This window comes from Aphidius gifuensis, linkage group LG2 (assembly GCF_014905175.1).
Source record: "Aphidius gifuensis isolate YNYX2018 linkage group LG2, ASM1490517v1, whole genome shotgun sequence".
NCBI lineage: Eukaryota > Metazoa > Arthropoda > Insecta > Hymenoptera > Braconidae > Aphidius > Aphidius gifuensis.
Window position 1 is genome coordinate 25,899,840 of NC_057789.1, and position 16,962 is coordinate 25,916,801.

Consider the following 16,962-nt stretch of genomic DNA (forward strand, 5'->3'; position numbering starts at 1 on the left):
ATGTTAAACTCCTGGGGGGGTTGGTTTATATGCCATGAGCAATATACAACCTACGTCATCGTCCTCCTCTTCCACCAATGCCTGCAGCAGTCCTGGTTTTATGTCTGAAGATTTATAAACCCTTTTTTTATTTTTTTTTTAAATATTTTTTCTAATTTTTTTGACTTTTGTTGCTGTTTTTGTTGTTGTTTTTAGTTTTTTCTTATTTTTACATAAACTTATGTTTTGTATTTTTATTGTTTTTCTAGTTTTTGTTTATGATTATTCTTTTTTTTTTTTTTCGAATGTTTCGACCCAAAACCACCCTTTTAACTTCGACCCAATGAAGCTGTATGTAGCCTTCTCTTTAACCCCTTGGAACGGGTCAACGGGCGCGTAGAATATTCACCTCAGTGCTTGACTTCATTGAAATAATTTTTAGCATTTTTATTATTTTTTTTTTTTTTTTCATTGTAATTTTTATATAGTACATTGAGGGGAAATTGGAAAGAGGCTGGGAGGATACAGGAAGGATATATCAAATAGGAAATTTTCATATTGAATATTATATTTAAAAAAAAAAATTTTAATGATTTATTATTTTTTTTTTTAATTTTAAAATATATATTAGCAAATGTATTTTACAAATAATTAAATACAAAATTATTTATATACTGGATTTTATTTAATCTGAATTTTATATACATAATAAGATGAAGAAATATTTTTTCTTTTTATTGTCAATCATGCGATGGAAAAGAAATACAAGAAATAAAAAATAAAAAAAAATGTACTTGTGTACTTCAAAGTGTATATTCACTCGAGGCTATATGAGAGTCTTGTACCTTTATCATTATTATTATTAATATAAATATTATTATTATTATTATTATTGCTTTTTATTTTTTTCTTTTTTCATCTTCATTTTCCGGCGCGTTGATTCTTCACTTGATCGTACTTGATAATGTATAACATGACAGACCTTGATGTCTTTTTATTTTTCAAAATTTTTTTATTTTTATCTTTTATATTGTAAAAAACACTTGAAAACTCGGTTCATTGATCCACGTGAAAATTCATTATTCACAATTTTTAGACATTTAATTATATTTTCTTTTTTTTTTTTTGTTAATTTTTTCAAAAGAAATCCTCGTGTGTTCTCGTTATTTTCTTTATGCTCCAGTTATTTCATTCATTGTTATAATGTTTTTCTTTTTCTTTTATAGATCGCTAATTAATGTGGAAATTGTATATTTTTTTTTATCGCTAATTAACAAAGAAATAACAAGTTATTAATTTTTTAACTTTTAATATGATTTTATTTATTGATTTATTTTTATTATTATGAAATTATTATGTGGCAATTTTTATTTGTTGTTTTAATGATATGAAATAGTTGATTTATTTTATTTTTCATTGTTGAAATATTGTATCGGGAGAATGCGCGATATATTTTTTAGTTTTTTAAAAAAAATTTGAGGAAAAGCTGATGTATGGAAACCACAAGCCATCTTGCGGATAACTATTAAATTATTATTAACAAAATCAATAAACTTTAAACATTGAAATTTGATTGGTTCCAGAATCATGGCAAATATCAAGATGGCGGTGTGATTTTTCTCGTAAATTCTCGTTTGTTGTTATTACGTTTCTTTTTTTAAAGTAAACAAAAGGAAAATAAAAGTGTATATAAACAATATTGTCAAAAATTTAATATATTCATCTTAATAATTTATCAAGTACAAAGAAATTAATTAATAATGCCACCTAGAAATGAAGACATCCTCAAAGGATTTCAAGTGTAAGACATTTATTTGACGTTTAAAAAAATATATAGGTTATGTTTGATAAACACAGTAGATTAATTTATAGATTATTATCTATTGATTATCCAATAAAAGTTTATTTTAAAATTATTTTTTAATATAAATAATGTATTATTTTGTGTAGAAATTGGATGAATCTTAGAGATGCTGATACTGGAAAAATTATATGGCAAGGAAATGAAGATTTGTAAGTCATATTTTTCATAATTATCTATGTTAAATAATTTTTATAATAAATAAATAATATCGTTATTTAAATTTTACAACTATTATTAATTGTTAAACAATTATTAATTTAATATTAATTAATTTTAGATCAGTACCAGAAGTTGTACATGAAGCAAGAGTACCTAAAAAAATATTACGTTGTCGTGCTGTATCACGTGAAATAAATTTCAGTTCAGTTGAGCCACTTGAAAAATTTAGATTAGAACAAAAAGTATTATTTAAAGGACAATGTTTAGAAGAATGGTTATTTGAATTTGGTTTTGTTATACCAAATAGTACAAATACATGGCAGAGTCTCATTCAAGCTGCTCCAGAAAGTCAAATGATGCCAGCATCAGTTTTAAAGTAAGAAATCATTAATAAAATAAATAAAAATCCATGTTAAAATATTCAAAATAAATTATTAATTATTTTTTTCTTCTTTCAGTGGAAATGTTGTTATTGAAACTAAATTTTTTGATGGTGATACACTTGTCTCAACTAGTAAAGTACTTTTATTCTATGTTTAAATTAATACTTTATGCTAGATAAATTAATTTTACATATTAAGGGTCCAATAAAATAATAGCTTCTACATAATTATATCGTGGATAATTATGACAACGATAAATGAAGCAACGAATAAAATCGAAAAATACTAGTCGATGCACCTTAATTAAATATTTTTATATAAATAAGTTTTTTTCTTTTTTTTTTTTTTTTTGCACATATCACTGTTTTTAAAATTATTATTAATAAATTTTTTTTAAATAAATAAAAAACTGTGTTGTAATGATTTTTATTTATGCATTAAGACACTTATTGATTTGAAATTCTCAGGTGAATTTATATGGCTTCATCCGAACCCCTGTTCGACCCCTGAGAAGCCATCACTCAGGTTAACGAAAAAAAAAAAAAATTATATATATTTTTAAAAAACAAATGAGAGGTGGTAAACGAGGGGATGAATGTTGAAGAAAAGTTTGTTACGAGTAGATAGTCTAACGACACAATTGTGATTAAATTATAACTGGTAACATTCCTAGACTATCCTTCAATTTAAAAAAAAAAAATTAATTTAATAAACTTAATGTCATTAAAGTAAATTAAATTTATTTTTAATTTTTTTTTTTTTTTTTTTTTCTTTTACAAGTGTTGAATTTAATTTGTGATGAAAATAATTTAATAATTATATATTAAATTAAGAAAAAAATGCAATTTATTTTATGCTATTTAAATAATTAATTTTTATTATTTAAAATTATAAATAATTAATTGATAATTATTTAACCGGTTAATACCGGTTATAAATAAAATTAAAAACGGATTCACACGATACACTTGGTGAGGATTTCTTCGTTGCGGCGATGAATCTTAAAGAAGAGGATGATAATACAAATGAAACAAGACAATTATATTTAGTTGATACACCAAGAGATCCACTAGTATCAGCTGGTTCAATTGTTGATACAACAAATGATGATATTAATCAAAATAATGATTTACAAACAAGTGCACTTGCTGGTCTGATGGCTGGACAATCATCGTCTGTTTGCTTTCCAACAAAATTCAGTAAGTTAATTTTGTTTGTAATATACCCCTCTACCAACTTGAGACCCTTTTGTTGCAGAATATTTTTTTTATCTAATTAACAAGGCACCCATCGCTTGCCTAATGTAATTTAAAACAATGTGCTCAATTAAATTATTTATAAGTGCATTAAGAAGGCTTTTTCAATATTCAAATATAATTTAAACTTTCTCTATATTTTTTATTTTTTATTTTACAATTTAGCATATGATTTTTCACCAAGTCCAGGTAGTGAAGAACGTCAAATAAGTGTTGGTAAACGTAAACAAAGACGTTATCGTACAACATTTACTAATTTTCAACTTGAAGAATTAGAACGTGCATTTCAAAAAACTCATTATCCAGATGTTTTTTTTCGTGAAGAACTTGCATTAAGAATTCAATTAACTGAAGCAAGAGTTCAGGTGCTATATAATACAAATTATTATTATTTTAAAGACTTGATTATAATAATTTTATTATAATTATTAGGTATGGTTTCAAAATAGAAGAGCTAAATGGAGAAAACAAGAAAAACAATGTAAAATTGGTGGTCAAATGAGTGGATCATTGAGTCAAGTTGAGTGTCAAGAAATTCAGCAGCAACAGCAACAGCAGCAGCATCATCATCATCAAATTCATCAACAGCAATCTCATCATCATCATCAGCAACAACAACAACAACAGCAACAGCAGCAGCAGCAACAACAACAGCAGCAACAGCAACAGCAACAACAAAATAATGATCATCTTATTTTGGAGACACCACTTGGTAGTCCACCTCCAATTTATCTTGGAATGGAATGGACAGGCTTTACACCATATGGAAGTGTACCAATCACCTCGTCTCTTATTCTCAATGGCATACAAAAAACAAATGACAATGATGATAATTCCCTACTTGATCCAGATCTATTGCAGCTCAAAGCTCCTCGTTCATAGTCTCATTGAAAAAATCAAATAAATAAGTAATAAAATTATAATAAGCAATTAATAACAAAAAAAAAATAGTGCCTTGAATAAAATAGTAACGTCATCTTTATTCAGTGCGCATATATATTACATTTTTTTTTTTTTTTTTATTTTCAATTTTTTTAAAATTCAAAAAAAAAAGTCAACTAATGTATTTTTTTTTTTTTTTATCCACATTGAGAGAAGAAAAAAAAAAATAAAAAAATTTTTAATTAGTACATGATTTTGTATTGGACAATAATTATCTTTTTGTTTTTTTTTTTTTTTCTTTTTTTAAATTTTTTATTAAATATAATAATTATGATTATATTTGTTTAATGATTTTGTTATAATAATATATCTTTTGTTTAAATTTTCTTTTTAAAAGAGAGTAGTTAAATTTCATTGTTTTTTTTTTCATTATTTCATTTTGTCTTTGTTTTATATTATACAGGTGGTTCAATAAATTTAACAATACATTGTCGTACATGTATTATTTTAAAAATAATATAAATAATTAATTTTGTGATTTTTTTAAATGGCAAAAAAATCGAAAAAGAATTAAGGCTATGTTACGCAACATATGAATATTCATCAGCACTGTTTGGTGTACGTTCAATATATTGTTTATCAATAAGTGCCTCAATACATTTTTTAATCATTCCAATTGATGGTGCAAATGTTACCTTTGATTGTCCAAGAACCTATTAAATAAATTTTATAAAAATAAATAACAATAAATAAAGGAAAATAAAGGAAAATAAAATACTTACTTCTTGAACCAATTGATTATGTCTAAGTAATTTTCTACTTTTCATAATTCTAACAATAGCTGCTTGTAAATAAAGTTTTCTATCATCATCAACACTCCGATGTGTTGCTTCAGTTTCATGTGGTGCATCTCTTTGTAATGCACCAGTAACTCTAAATTTAGTTCTTTTATTATAATAATCAAAATTAAGAACAAGTACAGTATCTTCATCAAGTTCACCAGCAGCATTATCATCATCATTATCATTTCTTTTTAATATTTTACAATCAACAAGACTTGCAGCATGTTTAACCAATTGATCTGGTGCTAATCTTAATGATACAGCAGCATCACGACATGGTAATTTATCACATTGTTCAAACAACAACAACAATGCCATTTGATAAGTTTGTACAGTAACTAAATATGATTTTTTTAAATAATTAAATTTTAATTCACCCTGACAAAGATGATGTAACCATGTTAATTTACGTCCATTAAATTGTCCATGATAAAATTTTTCAAATGATTGAATTGATTTTTCAAGTTGTTGTGGTACATGAAATGGTCCTGGTGATGGTGGTAAACTTAATGGCCATGCACCAGCTTGTAATACATAAACAATAAAACCAATACCAAGTTGATTACTATTATCATTATCATTATCACGTAATGTTTTTAAAAATTTTGTATTTAAATCCATTGATACAGACATATCAGTAAACATACGATGTAATTTATTTGTAAATTCATAGCCACATGTTTGTTTTAATCTATCAATCATAGCTTCTTCAGCATCCATTGATTGACTTTGTTGATGTATTAATCTTTTAGCAAGCATACGTGCATAAAATTTTTGAAATATATCTTTATCATCAACATATTTAAATACAGTTATTGATTTTGTTAATTTATCTTCAATTTCAATTTCCGATATACCTTTTGCTGATTTTTTTAATAATGAATCACAATATTTTGCTAATAATTCTGGTGCACGTGCTGGTTGACGATTTTGTGAACGATTATTAACAACAGCAGCACATGCTTTATCCAAAGCACCAACAAATACCTGATCACGTTTAAATACTTCTTCAATTAATTTTGTATATTTATTATGTACATCAAGCATACTTTCAACAAATTGTATATGACAATTATCACTTTGTAATGTACCAATTGCTTCAAGACCTTTTTGTGTAATATGTTTTGTTAATTTTTGTACCAATGGTCCTAAACCATTTGTCAATGTTTTTAATAATGGATATAATAATGATAAATCACGTTTACGTTCTTGTTCAATCATTAATTCAGCTTCAGCATGTAACCATACAACATGTGCTGCAACCATTTTTTGTTCACAACATATACGTACTTTTGGTATTGAACTATGATGTAATATTTTTTTAGCACGTATATCTTCTTGTCCTAAACGCCATGTAACACGTTCCATATAATGTGTTACATCTGATAATTGTAATAAATCTGATGCTTCACGTGCATAAAAATCACCAGATGCTTCTAAAAATGGATTTTCAAATATTTCTTGATACATATCAAGTTCACCTTTTAATTTATATGCTTCAACAGCAACAAATGATTCAATAACACCACAAACAATATCTGATGTTGTTGGTTGACCACCACCAATTCTATCAGCTTGTATTTCATCAAGTAATATTGATACAAGTGGTTTTTTTAATGGTTCAAGCATATTACGTTTCCATATATCAAGACCAAGTTCACCAATTTCCATTTGTTCTTGACAATCATTTGCATTTGTTGATGATGTACCATATATTAATTCAGCTTCAGTTAATTTTTGTTTTTTAATATGTTGCTGATTTAAATATAAATAAAGACGATGCAAATAATTTATACCTTGTGAATATTGTTTCCATGCACCATAATAACTTTGTAATAAATTATTTTCACCTTGTGAACGTACACGTATCCATAATTCATCAACATGTTTACTCAAAAATATTTTTGTTTCATTGTATAAACGATCAGCAAGTGGTTCAGGATATGCCACACACAATGAATATACATCACTGAAATTTATCAATTGTATTCTCGTCAAAATAATAACCAACTTTTCTTTTTTTTTTTTTTTTTTGTTACCTGAATCTGTCGTTCCATGTTGCTCGTGGTACATCAGCCAGTGTTATGACACCTTTTACAGTTTCTTGCAAGACTCCCCACGTTTGTCCAAAATCTACATTACGTGGTTTTAAACTCATCTTGCTATTTGCAATTTAATTCAACACACAGGATGAAATACAAAATATTTTCTGCAATAATCAAAAAATATTCTTTTAAATTTTTTTTTCATTTTCAATTTATTTATTTAAAAAAAAAAAAAAAAACACATTTAAATGACGTTTGACACACTGGCAATACTCCAAACCGCTCAATTTTTTGCAAATCATGGTTTAAATAATTTTTTTTTTTTTTAAATACAAAAAATAAATTTTGTATTTTTTTTTTTTTTTTCAACTAACAAAGTATTTCTAAAAATAAATCTTGCACATATTTTTGATGAATTTTTTTAACTTGATTATTTGGGTTAACAAAGCTGTTATTTAAATATGAATTTTAGTTTGTTTATCATTTAATTTTCTTGGCTTAAAACAATTTCAAGAATAATTTATAATTAAAATTTTGAAAATTGAATTTTTTTTTTTTTTTTTTGGAGTCAAGTAAATTAGAACGATCTTGGAATTAAGTGGGGCTTGGAGGTTATCCATCGAGGGTCGTTGACGAGAGATGGTATTTGCAACATTAACGAAAAAAAAAAAATAAATAAATAAAATTAAATGTAATGACCTCGTGCCTCCAAATGTACAATCGTTTGCCAGCTGACTGCATTGATCATCAACATTGAGGCCAAAAAAAAATAAAAAAAAAAAAAACATTGAAAAAATAAAAATAATAGGATTGTGTCAAAATCTGGCCAGATGTTGTCCAAATATTGCTCCAAAATATTAACTCAAATTAAATAATAAAAAAAAACTATATTTAATTATTTAAAATGTCAAATAAATATTATAAAATAATAATAAATATTTTTATCATTGTAAACAAATACAAACCTTAAATGAATTATCCAAATTTTCATTAACATCAATCAAATATTCCATAACAAATTAACTTTCATTATAAACACTTGAATTAATTTGTTAATAATAACACATTTATTTAACAAATATTATACACAATTAATTATTTATTATATAAACAAATTTATATGTTAATTATTTTGTATTATTTTTATTTAAAATGAATTATTATTGTTAAATTCAGAGATGGTTAAAATTGAGAGACTCTCTTTTTCACTCTCAATAACATTAGTCGCCATTTTGATTTAAGGTAGGGGGCAAGAGAGAGAAAAAAAAGCAAAAAAAAAGAGAGTGAATACGTATTTGACTCGATAGATAATAGAATACCAACCGAGTATCATAAAAAAAAAAAAAAAAAAAAGCAAAAAAAAAGAGCAATTTTGGTGTCTGATTGTCATCATCGTGAGTTATTTCAAGTGTTGTTAATCAACAAAAGCCGCCAAAATGGTAAATATAATTAAATAAATATCCATAAAATAATTAACATAACAATTAATAATTAATTTATAATAATTTAAAAGTATATTATTGATTACTTTATATCAAAATAATTGTTAAATATGATTAAACAAAAATTTAGGTTATGTTAATGTCAAAAAGCCTCTGATGACAATGCATTTATTGATTAAAAAATTAACAATAAATTAACTAAATTATATTGTTTAAATAATAATAAATAATTTATTATTATGTTAAGATAGATATTTTATTACTTGTTTTAGTTATTATTATTTTTTTTTTTTTTTGTTGGATTGTCATTGAGTTGTTGATGCAAACAATAACAATTTTATAATTTTAATTACAGAGTATTATGGCATATAATGGAGGTGCCCTAATTGCAATGAAGGGAAAAAATTGTGTTGCAATTGCTGCTGATCGTAGATTTGGTATACAAGCACAAACAATAACTTGTGATTTTCAAAAAGTATTTGAAATGGGACCACATTTGTATATTGGTATTCCTGGACTTGCAACTGATGTACAAACAGTTATTGAACGTCTTAGATTTCGTGTTAATCTTTATGAACTCAAAGAAAATCGTCGTATGACACCAAAAACATTTGCAAATGTTGTATCAAATTTATTATATGAAAAAAGATTTGGTACATATTTTGTTGAGCCAATTGTTGTTGGTTTAGATCCAGAAACATTTGAGCCATATATATCAAATATGGATTTAATTGGTTGTCTTAATGAACCAGAAGATTTTGTTGTTGGTGGTACTGCTGAAGATCAACTTTATGGAATGTGTGAAACTGTCTATGAGCCAAATCTTGAACCAGATGATTTGTTTGAAACAATTAGTCAAGCACTTGTTAATGCTTGTGACAGAGATGCTATTTCTGGTTGGGGTGCTGTTGTTCACATCATGTAAGAACATTTATATATTTTATTTTTTTAAATAGCTATTATTTATATGTATTAATTTTTAATTGTATTTTTTTTTACAGTGAAAAAGACAAAGTTACAACAAGACATGTCAAAACACGTATGGATTAAGAAATAAAAAAATTACTTTTAATATCAAAAAAAAAAGAAAGAAAATAAAAAACAAGATTAAAGCATTTTTACTATGAAAATAAATAAATGTTCAGGAAATAATTATTTTTATTGTTTATTTATTGTTAATAAATCCAGCATAATCATAATGTTTATTATTCCCAATTTATTATTTAATTTTTGAGCAATTTAAATTGTCTATTTTTTAAAACTGAATTTGTCTGCTGAAAAGCAATATCGATATATTTTTTTATATCGAAATAATAATGACAGAGTGAGCAACTTCAGTCGTCTTGATTCTGCCGGGGAGGGCTTCCCCGTCACATAATTGTTTATTTTTATATATTTTATAACAATAAATAATTGTTAAAATGACAACAAATAAATTATGTAATTTTTTGCAACGTTTTCATCTACCACTACGAGGTAATTTTAATACAAATTAATTACAAACATTCAATTGATAATTTAATATAATGCTAGATTTTGAAAAACATAACCTAAAATAATTATTTAATGAATATATTTTTGGAGTAAATTTTTTTATATTGTTATTGTTGTTTATTATTTTGTCAGGAGTTGTGGCACCAAAATATTCAACAGCTGTGCATCAACAAAATTCATTGTCAAACAAAATTGAATTTGATCCATCATTATTTAAGATAAATAAAAAAATATGTGAACCAAATTTGAGTCTAGCTTCATTGTCAATAAATTCACATGATTTTGATCTTCCAACTCATCGTGGATGGATCAACAATGTCATTGATTCACCAATAAAAAAAATATACGACATAACTGATCCCGCTAAAAATGACTATTCAAAGGAAGATAAAACAACAGACAAAACAATTGATTTACCAACAAATAATAGCTCAATTAATATTGAAAAACAAGCAGCAAGAATGATTGTCATACGTCGTCGTAAAATGAGACGTCATAAATTAAAAAAATTACGTAAAAAAATGAAATTTAAATGGGCAAAAGTTAAACAAAGACGTGAGCTCAAAAAAGAAAAAGCATTTCATGCTGAATTATTAGCACAGATACATGAAGCTGAAAAATTTGATGCTAAAAAATATGTGCAATCGAAATTTGATATATTGGATAATGTTAGAATCCCATCAAGATGGAAAGGTGAAATTCTACCTGAATCAATGATACGAGAATTTATGCAAAAAGAAGAAGAAATTAAACAAAGAAAACTCAACATACCTAGACTCAAACTTGATTAAATTTTTCACTAGATAAATAGCTTGTTGATTGACAAAAAAAAAAAATACAATAAATTTATAATATCACATTGACTTTTTGTTTAAATAATTACCCAAGTTGTAAATTTTAAAATTACATATTTATTTTGATATGCATTTGATGGTGCATTAATTATGCATTTAGTGTACTCTTCAAATGCCAAGCTTAAATAGTCTTGATGTTCATTATCATCATTTTTTTTCAGGTAAAATAAATTGCCAATCATCAAATGTTTAGCTGCTGTTGTTGAATTTTTTTCAACAACTGTTGGTTTATAAATTGATGAAGCTATTTTATCTGTTACAAGATTATCCAACAATTGCTTTATGTAATTGTCATCATTAAATAATGGTGTTGTTGCTTCAACAAATTCGTATATTCGTTGTCCAAATGTATCACTCCAAATATCAAATTCATTTGTTGTAAATTTTTCCTCAACATCTTTTTTATAAAAAAATTAATGCAAAAGATAAACGATAATTAATTATATTGATTTATATTTATAATGATTTAATTTTTCTACTGAGTAGAAATGATTATTTTTTTTTTTTTTTTATCTAACAAGTTTTAGCCTTGAACATTATTAAAAAAATCCATTGACGTATTTTATTTTTTCGTTTTTCTAGTTTTCATATTTTTTAAGTTTTATCTTATCAATTTTTTTTTTTTAATACTAAGCAGAACAAAAACCAAGACCAAAATAAAAAAAAAAAGCCTATCTAATCGATCTGGGAAATTCCGTAAATAATCGATAAAAAAAAATAAAAGTAAGTGAATATTTTTATTGAAATAAAATGAACAAAAAGAATTATTAATTGAGCAAAGTTTATAATTGTATATAGCTGTAATATAGTTAAAAAAAAATAAACAATGATAATATAAATCAATATAATATTAAAAAATTATTACGTGTAAATCAAGTGTCTTTTCCAAGTCACCCAGGAGGTAAGACACTTGACTCGTTTTTTTTTAAGTGGTATCTCCAGTAGACCTAATCCACTTTACGCTTTTCGCACGTCATCTAGCTGCAGCTAGAATTATTTCGATTTAAATTTTTCGATTGCGCTCATAGCAGCAAGTACTGATCAGTCGACGCAAATGTAAAAAAAAAAAACAAAAAATATGTGCGGGCCTAATTCACTATGCCACTATCACTCGCTGTGATAGGACATTTTTAGGTTTAATTTAATTTATATCACTATGCCACTATCACTCGCTGTGATAGGACATTTCAAAATTAATTTAATGTAATGCACTATGCCACTATCACTTGCTGTGATAGGACATTTCAAGATTAATTCCACTTAAGTCACTATGCCATTATCACTCATTGTGATAAGACATTTCTATATGCTTCATTCTCTGTATGCCATCATTTTACTATGCAATCTTCAATAAGTAATCCTCTTGTATTCGAAATATAATTCTCAAGAAACAGCAGTTGACGTAGTCTTGAAAATCCTGAAACAAATAAAATCTTCAAAATATTAGAATCGTGTCAAACATAAAAAACTTGAAACAATTGACATCCTGAAAAACAAAATCCTGAAATATTATTAAAACATTAGTAATTGGAAAAGTGCGTAAAATATCAAATAAAAAAACCTTACATATTAACATACATCGCGATTGGAAAAGGGTGATAATTTATCTATTATAAATTATCACGATAGATAATAATAAATCCTAATCACCCCCGTCTACTCTGTTTGAGGAAGACAGGGTCAATTCATTTTGACTTTCATACTACCACCATTTAATTTGGCATAAAAATTAAATATAAATTATGAAAAAAATCAGTCAAAATAAATCTAAACAACAAATCAAATAATATATAATTTGGAACGACAAGAAGCTTCAAAAAAATATAGCATACATTTTTTTGTAACTTCAAGGATATTAAAGCACTTTTCTGGGATAGGTTAATAATTACAACTAGTCGATCTCGATCTAGAGGAACTTACCTTATTACAGCAACCAGCAAAATCCTCAAAAGTAGTCTCCCGGTAGTCTCCAATAATCCAATTAAATTCTCTCAGCTAAGCCATGTAGAAATCGTCAAGGTAGACTCCAATAATCCAATAAAATTCGTCTCAGCTAAGCCATGTAGAAATCGTCAAGGTGGACCCCAATAATCCAATAAAATTTGTCTCAGCAAAGCCATGTAGAAAACGTCATATAAGGTAGTCTCCAATAATTCAATATAAAATCCTCTCAGCAAAGCCATGTAGAAAATGTCAAGGTATATATTCCAATAATCCAATAGAATCCGGTTACTTTTCTCAGCAAATAGCCAAGTAAATTCCCCCCTACGAAGACGCATTGACCGATATTTTTGATTTTGTGACGCAATAATATAGTACCGTTTTCCCGAGATTATACCTAGGATACTCACACGGAGCACCTAGCTGCATAATTTGCATGCACTTTTCATATTATATATACTATATTCAAATTTTAAAAAATTAAACATTTTTTCCCAAAAATTCACACTAGCTCCACCCAAAAATTTAAATAGCCATATAATTAAGTAAACCCATCAATATTATACATATAGTTTAGCTAACATCGAACATTTTTTAAAATTCTAAAACGAAAAAATAATAAAAAAAACCCCCATGATATTTCACGAAAAAGATGCGAATAAGCAGTGAAGCAATGCCTTCTATACGCAGTTGCGGCGCAACCCTTGCTTGGCTTGGGCAGATTACTTAACGAAACAAATCATTGGATCTAAGATACGCTACGATGTTTACGTTAGAGATCAACTTACCAGTTAATTAGAAATGAGCATGGATGACACCCACCGCCAACCAGAACCAATAAATGACTTAAGAAAAATTTAGCTGGGCTTGAGAGTATAATAACTTCGAAAAGTTATCGTCGTCAATCTGCCAGGATCTGACAGCCAGCTAAATTTTAATTAATCAAGCTAAGATTGGGGCAGAATTTCTCGATTAAACTCACCGTACCCTGGACCGGTAAGGACTTAAGAAAAATTTAGCCGAGAATCATAGAATAATAGAATTCTGTTTATTTGATTACTCATACCAGTCTGCGATTGGTATGTCAGGTAAATATTTTCAAATAAATCACTTAGCTAAGAGTAAGGGCAAGAAAAACCTTGAAATAAATGCCATTCATTCCTCATGACTAAAGTCTCACAACAAATTTTTTTTAATTTGCGACTGACACAATCAACTTGGTTTAATAAGTACACAATTGCTTCAGCAGTCTCGCGTTCCGACCAGAGGCCACAGATAATCATATTGACACAACGTAGCAGCTGCATGCTAATGAATATCGCATAGTTTTCTATGAATTCGAGAAATAGTTCAGCTGAGTTTGGGTGCAAGTTGACTTCAGAAGTCCAGTGATCAGTCTGAGTAACTGCCGCCATCCTGCCCGGTGAATACTTCAAGTATATCATTTATCACAAAATAGGGGTAGACTAAAGACTCAAGAAAAATTTAGCTGGGCTTGAGAGCTAACTGCAAGAGTTGTTGTCGTCAAACTACCAGGATCTGGTAGCCAGCTAAATTTTCGCGAAAAATATCAAAAAAAAAAAAAAAAAAAAGACTAATTACAAATGTCGATTTCAGTAAAACTATATGTATAAATTTATCTATTCTTGAATTGAAAAATTTCCCGTACAAATATGCATTGGTTGACATTTTTTAATTTGTGACACAGAGTACAGTTTTCCCGACATTACCCAGGATGCATCACATGGAGCACCTGCATAATTAACATGTACTTTTAACATTATATATCGTATGATCATGTTTTTTAAAAAATAAATTCTCCCCTACGAATATGCATTATTATTTTTAAACGAGTCACGAAATAGAGTACAGTTTTCCCGAGATTACATCACAATATGAGCACTTGCATAATTTACTTGTACTATTTAAATTAAATTTATTTTATTTTTATTAGAAAAACGATCCTCCCAAAACGTACGCAAATAAATTATCCCGACTATATTCTTAGAAAAATTAACGCTATATGTCATTCAATCTATTGGCCAAACAAAAATATTTAACAGACTTCTTGGCATTAACCAGGATGCACCACGTGGAGGTCCTGTCTGTCCTAGCATCCCATGATCACCACGTACACACTGAATGATTTTGAATGATTTTATTAAACTAAAAACTCTACTTTGTCTCTGGTACAACCCCCAAACCAACCCCAAATAATTATTCAAGTCAAAGGATAATTTATACTCAAGAATCTAATGAACTGGTGCCATAATATTAAAATAAATTTAATAAATTAATTACTCGAGAAAAAGAATTTAAAGGTCTTATATTATAAATTTATTTTATTTTTAAAATATCTACGTATCACCCATTTTAGCTTTTAGAGATATCATAAAATAATTATCTAATGAATTTTTTCCCCATTAAAATTTAATTTATATTTTTATTTAATTGTTTCTATTCCAATGAAAAAAAACCCACGCCCCAAATTATATTGTCAATTCAAATACAAAACGTAAAATAAAAATGTTTGATTGGAAAAGTGCTCTTAAGTCAAATAAAAAAAAAACCTTACATACTAGCATACATCGCGATTGAAAAAGGGTGATAATTTATTTATTATAAATTATTACGATAGATAATAATGAATCCTAATCACCCCTGTCTACTCTGTTTGAGGAAGACAGGGTCGATCCATTTTGACTTTCACATTACCACCATTTAATTTGGCATAAAAATTGAATTTAATTAATGAAAAAAAAAAACAGTCAAAATGAATCTAAACAATACATCAAATAATATATAATTTGGAACGACAAGAAGCTTCAAAAAAAAATATATAGCATACATTTTTTTTTTTTGTAACTTCAGGGACATCAAAGCACTTTTCCGGGATAGGTTAATGATTACAACTAGTCAGTCTTGATCTAGAGGAACTTACCTTGGTATAACAGCAAACTGCAAAATCCTGTAGAAGTTGTCCAAGTAGTCTTCAGTAATCCAATAAAATCCGGTTAATTTTCTCAGCAAATATCCATGTAGATAATGATCCATGCATAATAACTCCCAAAAACAGCAACAAGCATTATTGAAATTTATACACTTTCACTGAGCACTTATTCATTAAATTGCTATCACTATATCACACTTGAATGACCACATTTATTATAATTTTCACATTATTCAATTGAAAAAAAAAATTTATATTCATTAAACACTTGCACATTTTTTTTTTTTTTTTATCCCGAAAAAACACGAGGTAGTCAGCACGAGTTTATTTAAAATACTTCTAATTAACCTTTTTAAATTATTTAACCAAACGCAAAAATTAATAAATCGAAAAAAATTTTATAATGTAAAACCACGAGGCTGCACATGTAGTACTACTAACCAAACTTTGAAATTTATCCGACCGAAAGATTTTAAGTGCTACTTACTCCGCGTTCCGCTCAAACTGAAGACGAACTGACGAAATTTTCTAGGTGAGTCTACGACTGACTCGTACCTGGAGATTAGAGGTCGCTTTTTTTCTATGACTCACTGCCTAAACCTGTCCTCGGCAGATGAGTCATCAGGCAGGATGAAATATGTTTTGCATATGGCATGATGTCCAGGTAAAAAAAACGTGTACAAAAAAAATTTTCAATTATTTTTTCTATTAAAAGTATAATTATTAAATATTTTTTTTTTAATAAATTAATTGTAAAAACCACCAAGAAAAAAAAGTATAAATTATAAACTCTAAATTATATTGCCATAATTATTATTGTAAATTTAACATTGAAAAAATAATTGAACAATGATAATTAAACACGCTTGCA

General features: G+C 26.9%; 5 protein-coding genes across 6 annotated transcripts; 4 read left to right on the forward strand and 1 right to left on the reverse strand.

Moving 5' to 3' along the window:
- Positions 1-1,558: 1,558 nt before the first annotated feature.
- Positions 1,559-2,732, forward strand: LOC122849853 (retinal rod rhodopsin-sensitive cGMP 3',5'-cyclic phosphodiesterase subunit delta). Its single transcript, XM_044148697.1, has 4 exons — positions 1,559-1,780; positions 1,930-1,992; positions 2,121-2,378; positions 2,461-2,732. Exons 1-4 carry the CDS (start codon positions 1,740-1,742, stop codon positions 2,540-2,542), a joined length of 444 nt encoding a protein of 147 aa, XP_044004632.1. The 5' UTR covers positions 1,559-1,739; the 3' UTR covers positions 2,543-2,732.
- Positions 2,733-3,033: 301 nt separating this feature from the next.
- Positions 3,034-4,623, forward strand: LOC122849856 (homeotic protein ocelliless-like). The gene is made up of 3 exons (XM_044148700.1): positions 3,034-3,584; positions 3,807-4,006; positions 4,074-4,623. The coding sequence occupies exons 1-3, from the start codon at positions 3,380-3,382 to the stop codon at positions 4,521-4,523; spliced, it is 855 nt and encodes a 284-aa protein (XP_044004635.1). The 5' UTR covers positions 3,034-3,379; the 3' UTR covers positions 4,524-4,623.
- Positions 4,596-8,650, reverse strand: LOC122849854 (cullin-2). 2 transcript variants are annotated; one of them, XM_044148699.1, is made up of 5 exons: positions 8,376-8,628; positions 7,405-7,574; positions 7,162-7,334; positions 5,306-7,089; positions 4,804-5,236 (listed from the first exon to the last, which is right to left on the reverse strand). In XM_044148699.1, exons 2-5 carry the CDS (start codon positions 7,521-7,523, stop codon positions 5,105-5,107), a joined length of 2,208 nt encoding a protein of 735 aa, XP_044004634.1. In that variant the 5' UTR covers positions 7,524-7,574; positions 8,376-8,628; the 3' UTR covers positions 4,804-5,104. The 2 variants fall into 2 exon arrangements, with proteins under 2 accessions (XP_044004633.1, XP_044004634.1); XM_044148698.1 differs by having other exon boundaries at positions 4,596-5,236; positions 5,306-7,334; positions 8,376-8,650.
- A 93-nt stretch (positions 8,651-8,743) lies between these two features.
- LOC122849857 (proteasome subunit beta type-3) lies at positions 8,744-9,947 on the forward strand. The gene is made up of 3 exons (XM_044148701.1): positions 8,744-8,849; positions 9,208-9,773; positions 9,854-9,947. Exons 1-3 carry the CDS (start codon positions 8,847-8,849, stop codon positions 9,900-9,902), a joined length of 618 nt encoding a protein of 205 aa, XP_044004636.1. The 5' UTR covers positions 8,744-8,846; the 3' UTR covers positions 9,903-9,947.
- A 244-nt stretch (positions 9,948-10,191) lies between these two features.
- On the forward strand, positions 10,192-11,209 carry LOC122849858. The gene is made up of 2 exons (XM_044148702.1): positions 10,192-10,328; positions 10,479-11,209. The coding sequence occupies exons 1-2, from the start codon at positions 10,274-10,276 to the stop codon at positions 11,135-11,137; spliced, it is 714 nt and encodes a 237-aa protein (XP_044004637.1). The 5' UTR covers positions 10,192-10,273; the 3' UTR covers positions 11,138-11,209.
- The last annotated feature ends 5,753 nt before the right edge of the window (positions 11,210-16,962 follow it).

Excerpts from the sequence above, each read along its gene's own strand:
- LOC122849853 (XM_044148697.1), top strand. The coding sequence starts at position 1,740 with ATGCCACCTAGAAATGAAGACATCCTCAAAGGATTTCAAGT. Across the intron at positions 1,993-2,120 it reads TGGCAAGGAAATGAAGATTT|ATCAGTACCAGAAGTTGTAC; the intron begins GTAAGTCATATT and ends AATTAATTTTAG. Across the intron at positions 2,379-2,460 it reads ATGCCAGCATCAGTTTTAAA|TGGAAATGTTGTTATTGAAA; the intron begins GTAAGAAATCAT and ends TTCTTCTTTCAG.
- LOC122849856 (XM_044148700.1), top strand. The coding sequence starts at position 3,380 with ATGAATCTTAAAGAAGAGGATGATAATACAAATGAAACAAGACAATTA. Across the intron at positions 3,585-3,806 it reads TTGCTTTCCAACAAAATTCA|CATATGATTTTTCACCAAGT; the intron begins GTAAGTTAATTT and ends TTTACAATTTAG. Across the intron at positions 4,007-4,073 it reads TAACTGAAGCAAGAGTTCAG|GTATGGTTTCAAAATAGAAG; the intron begins GTGCTATATAAT and ends TATAATTATTAG.
- LOC122849854 (XM_044148698.1), bottom strand. The coding sequence starts at position 7,523 with ATGAGTTTAAAACCACGTAATGTAGATTTTGGACAAACGTGGGGAGTC. Across the intron at positions 7,335-7,404 it reads ACATGGAACGACAGATTCAG|TGATGTATATTCATTGTGTG; the intron begins GTAACAAAAAAA and ends GATAAATTTCAG. Across the intron at positions 5,237-5,305 it reads ATAATCAATTGGTTCAAGAA|GTTCTTGGACAATCAAAGGT; the intron begins GTAAGTATTTTA and ends TTTATTTAATAG.
- LOC122849857 (XM_044148701.1), top strand. Across the intron at positions 9,774-9,853 it reads GGTGCTGTTGTTCACATCAT|TGAAAAAGACAAAGTTACAA; the intron begins GTAAGAACATTT and ends TTTTTTTTACAG.
- LOC122849858 (XM_044148702.1), top strand. The coding sequence starts at position 10,274 with ATGACAACAAATAAATTATGTAATTTTTTGCAACGTTTTCATCTACCA. Across the intron at positions 10,329-10,478 it reads TTTTCATCTACCACTACGAG|GAGTTGTGGCACCAAAATAT; the intron begins GTAATTTTAATA and ends TTATTTTGTCAG.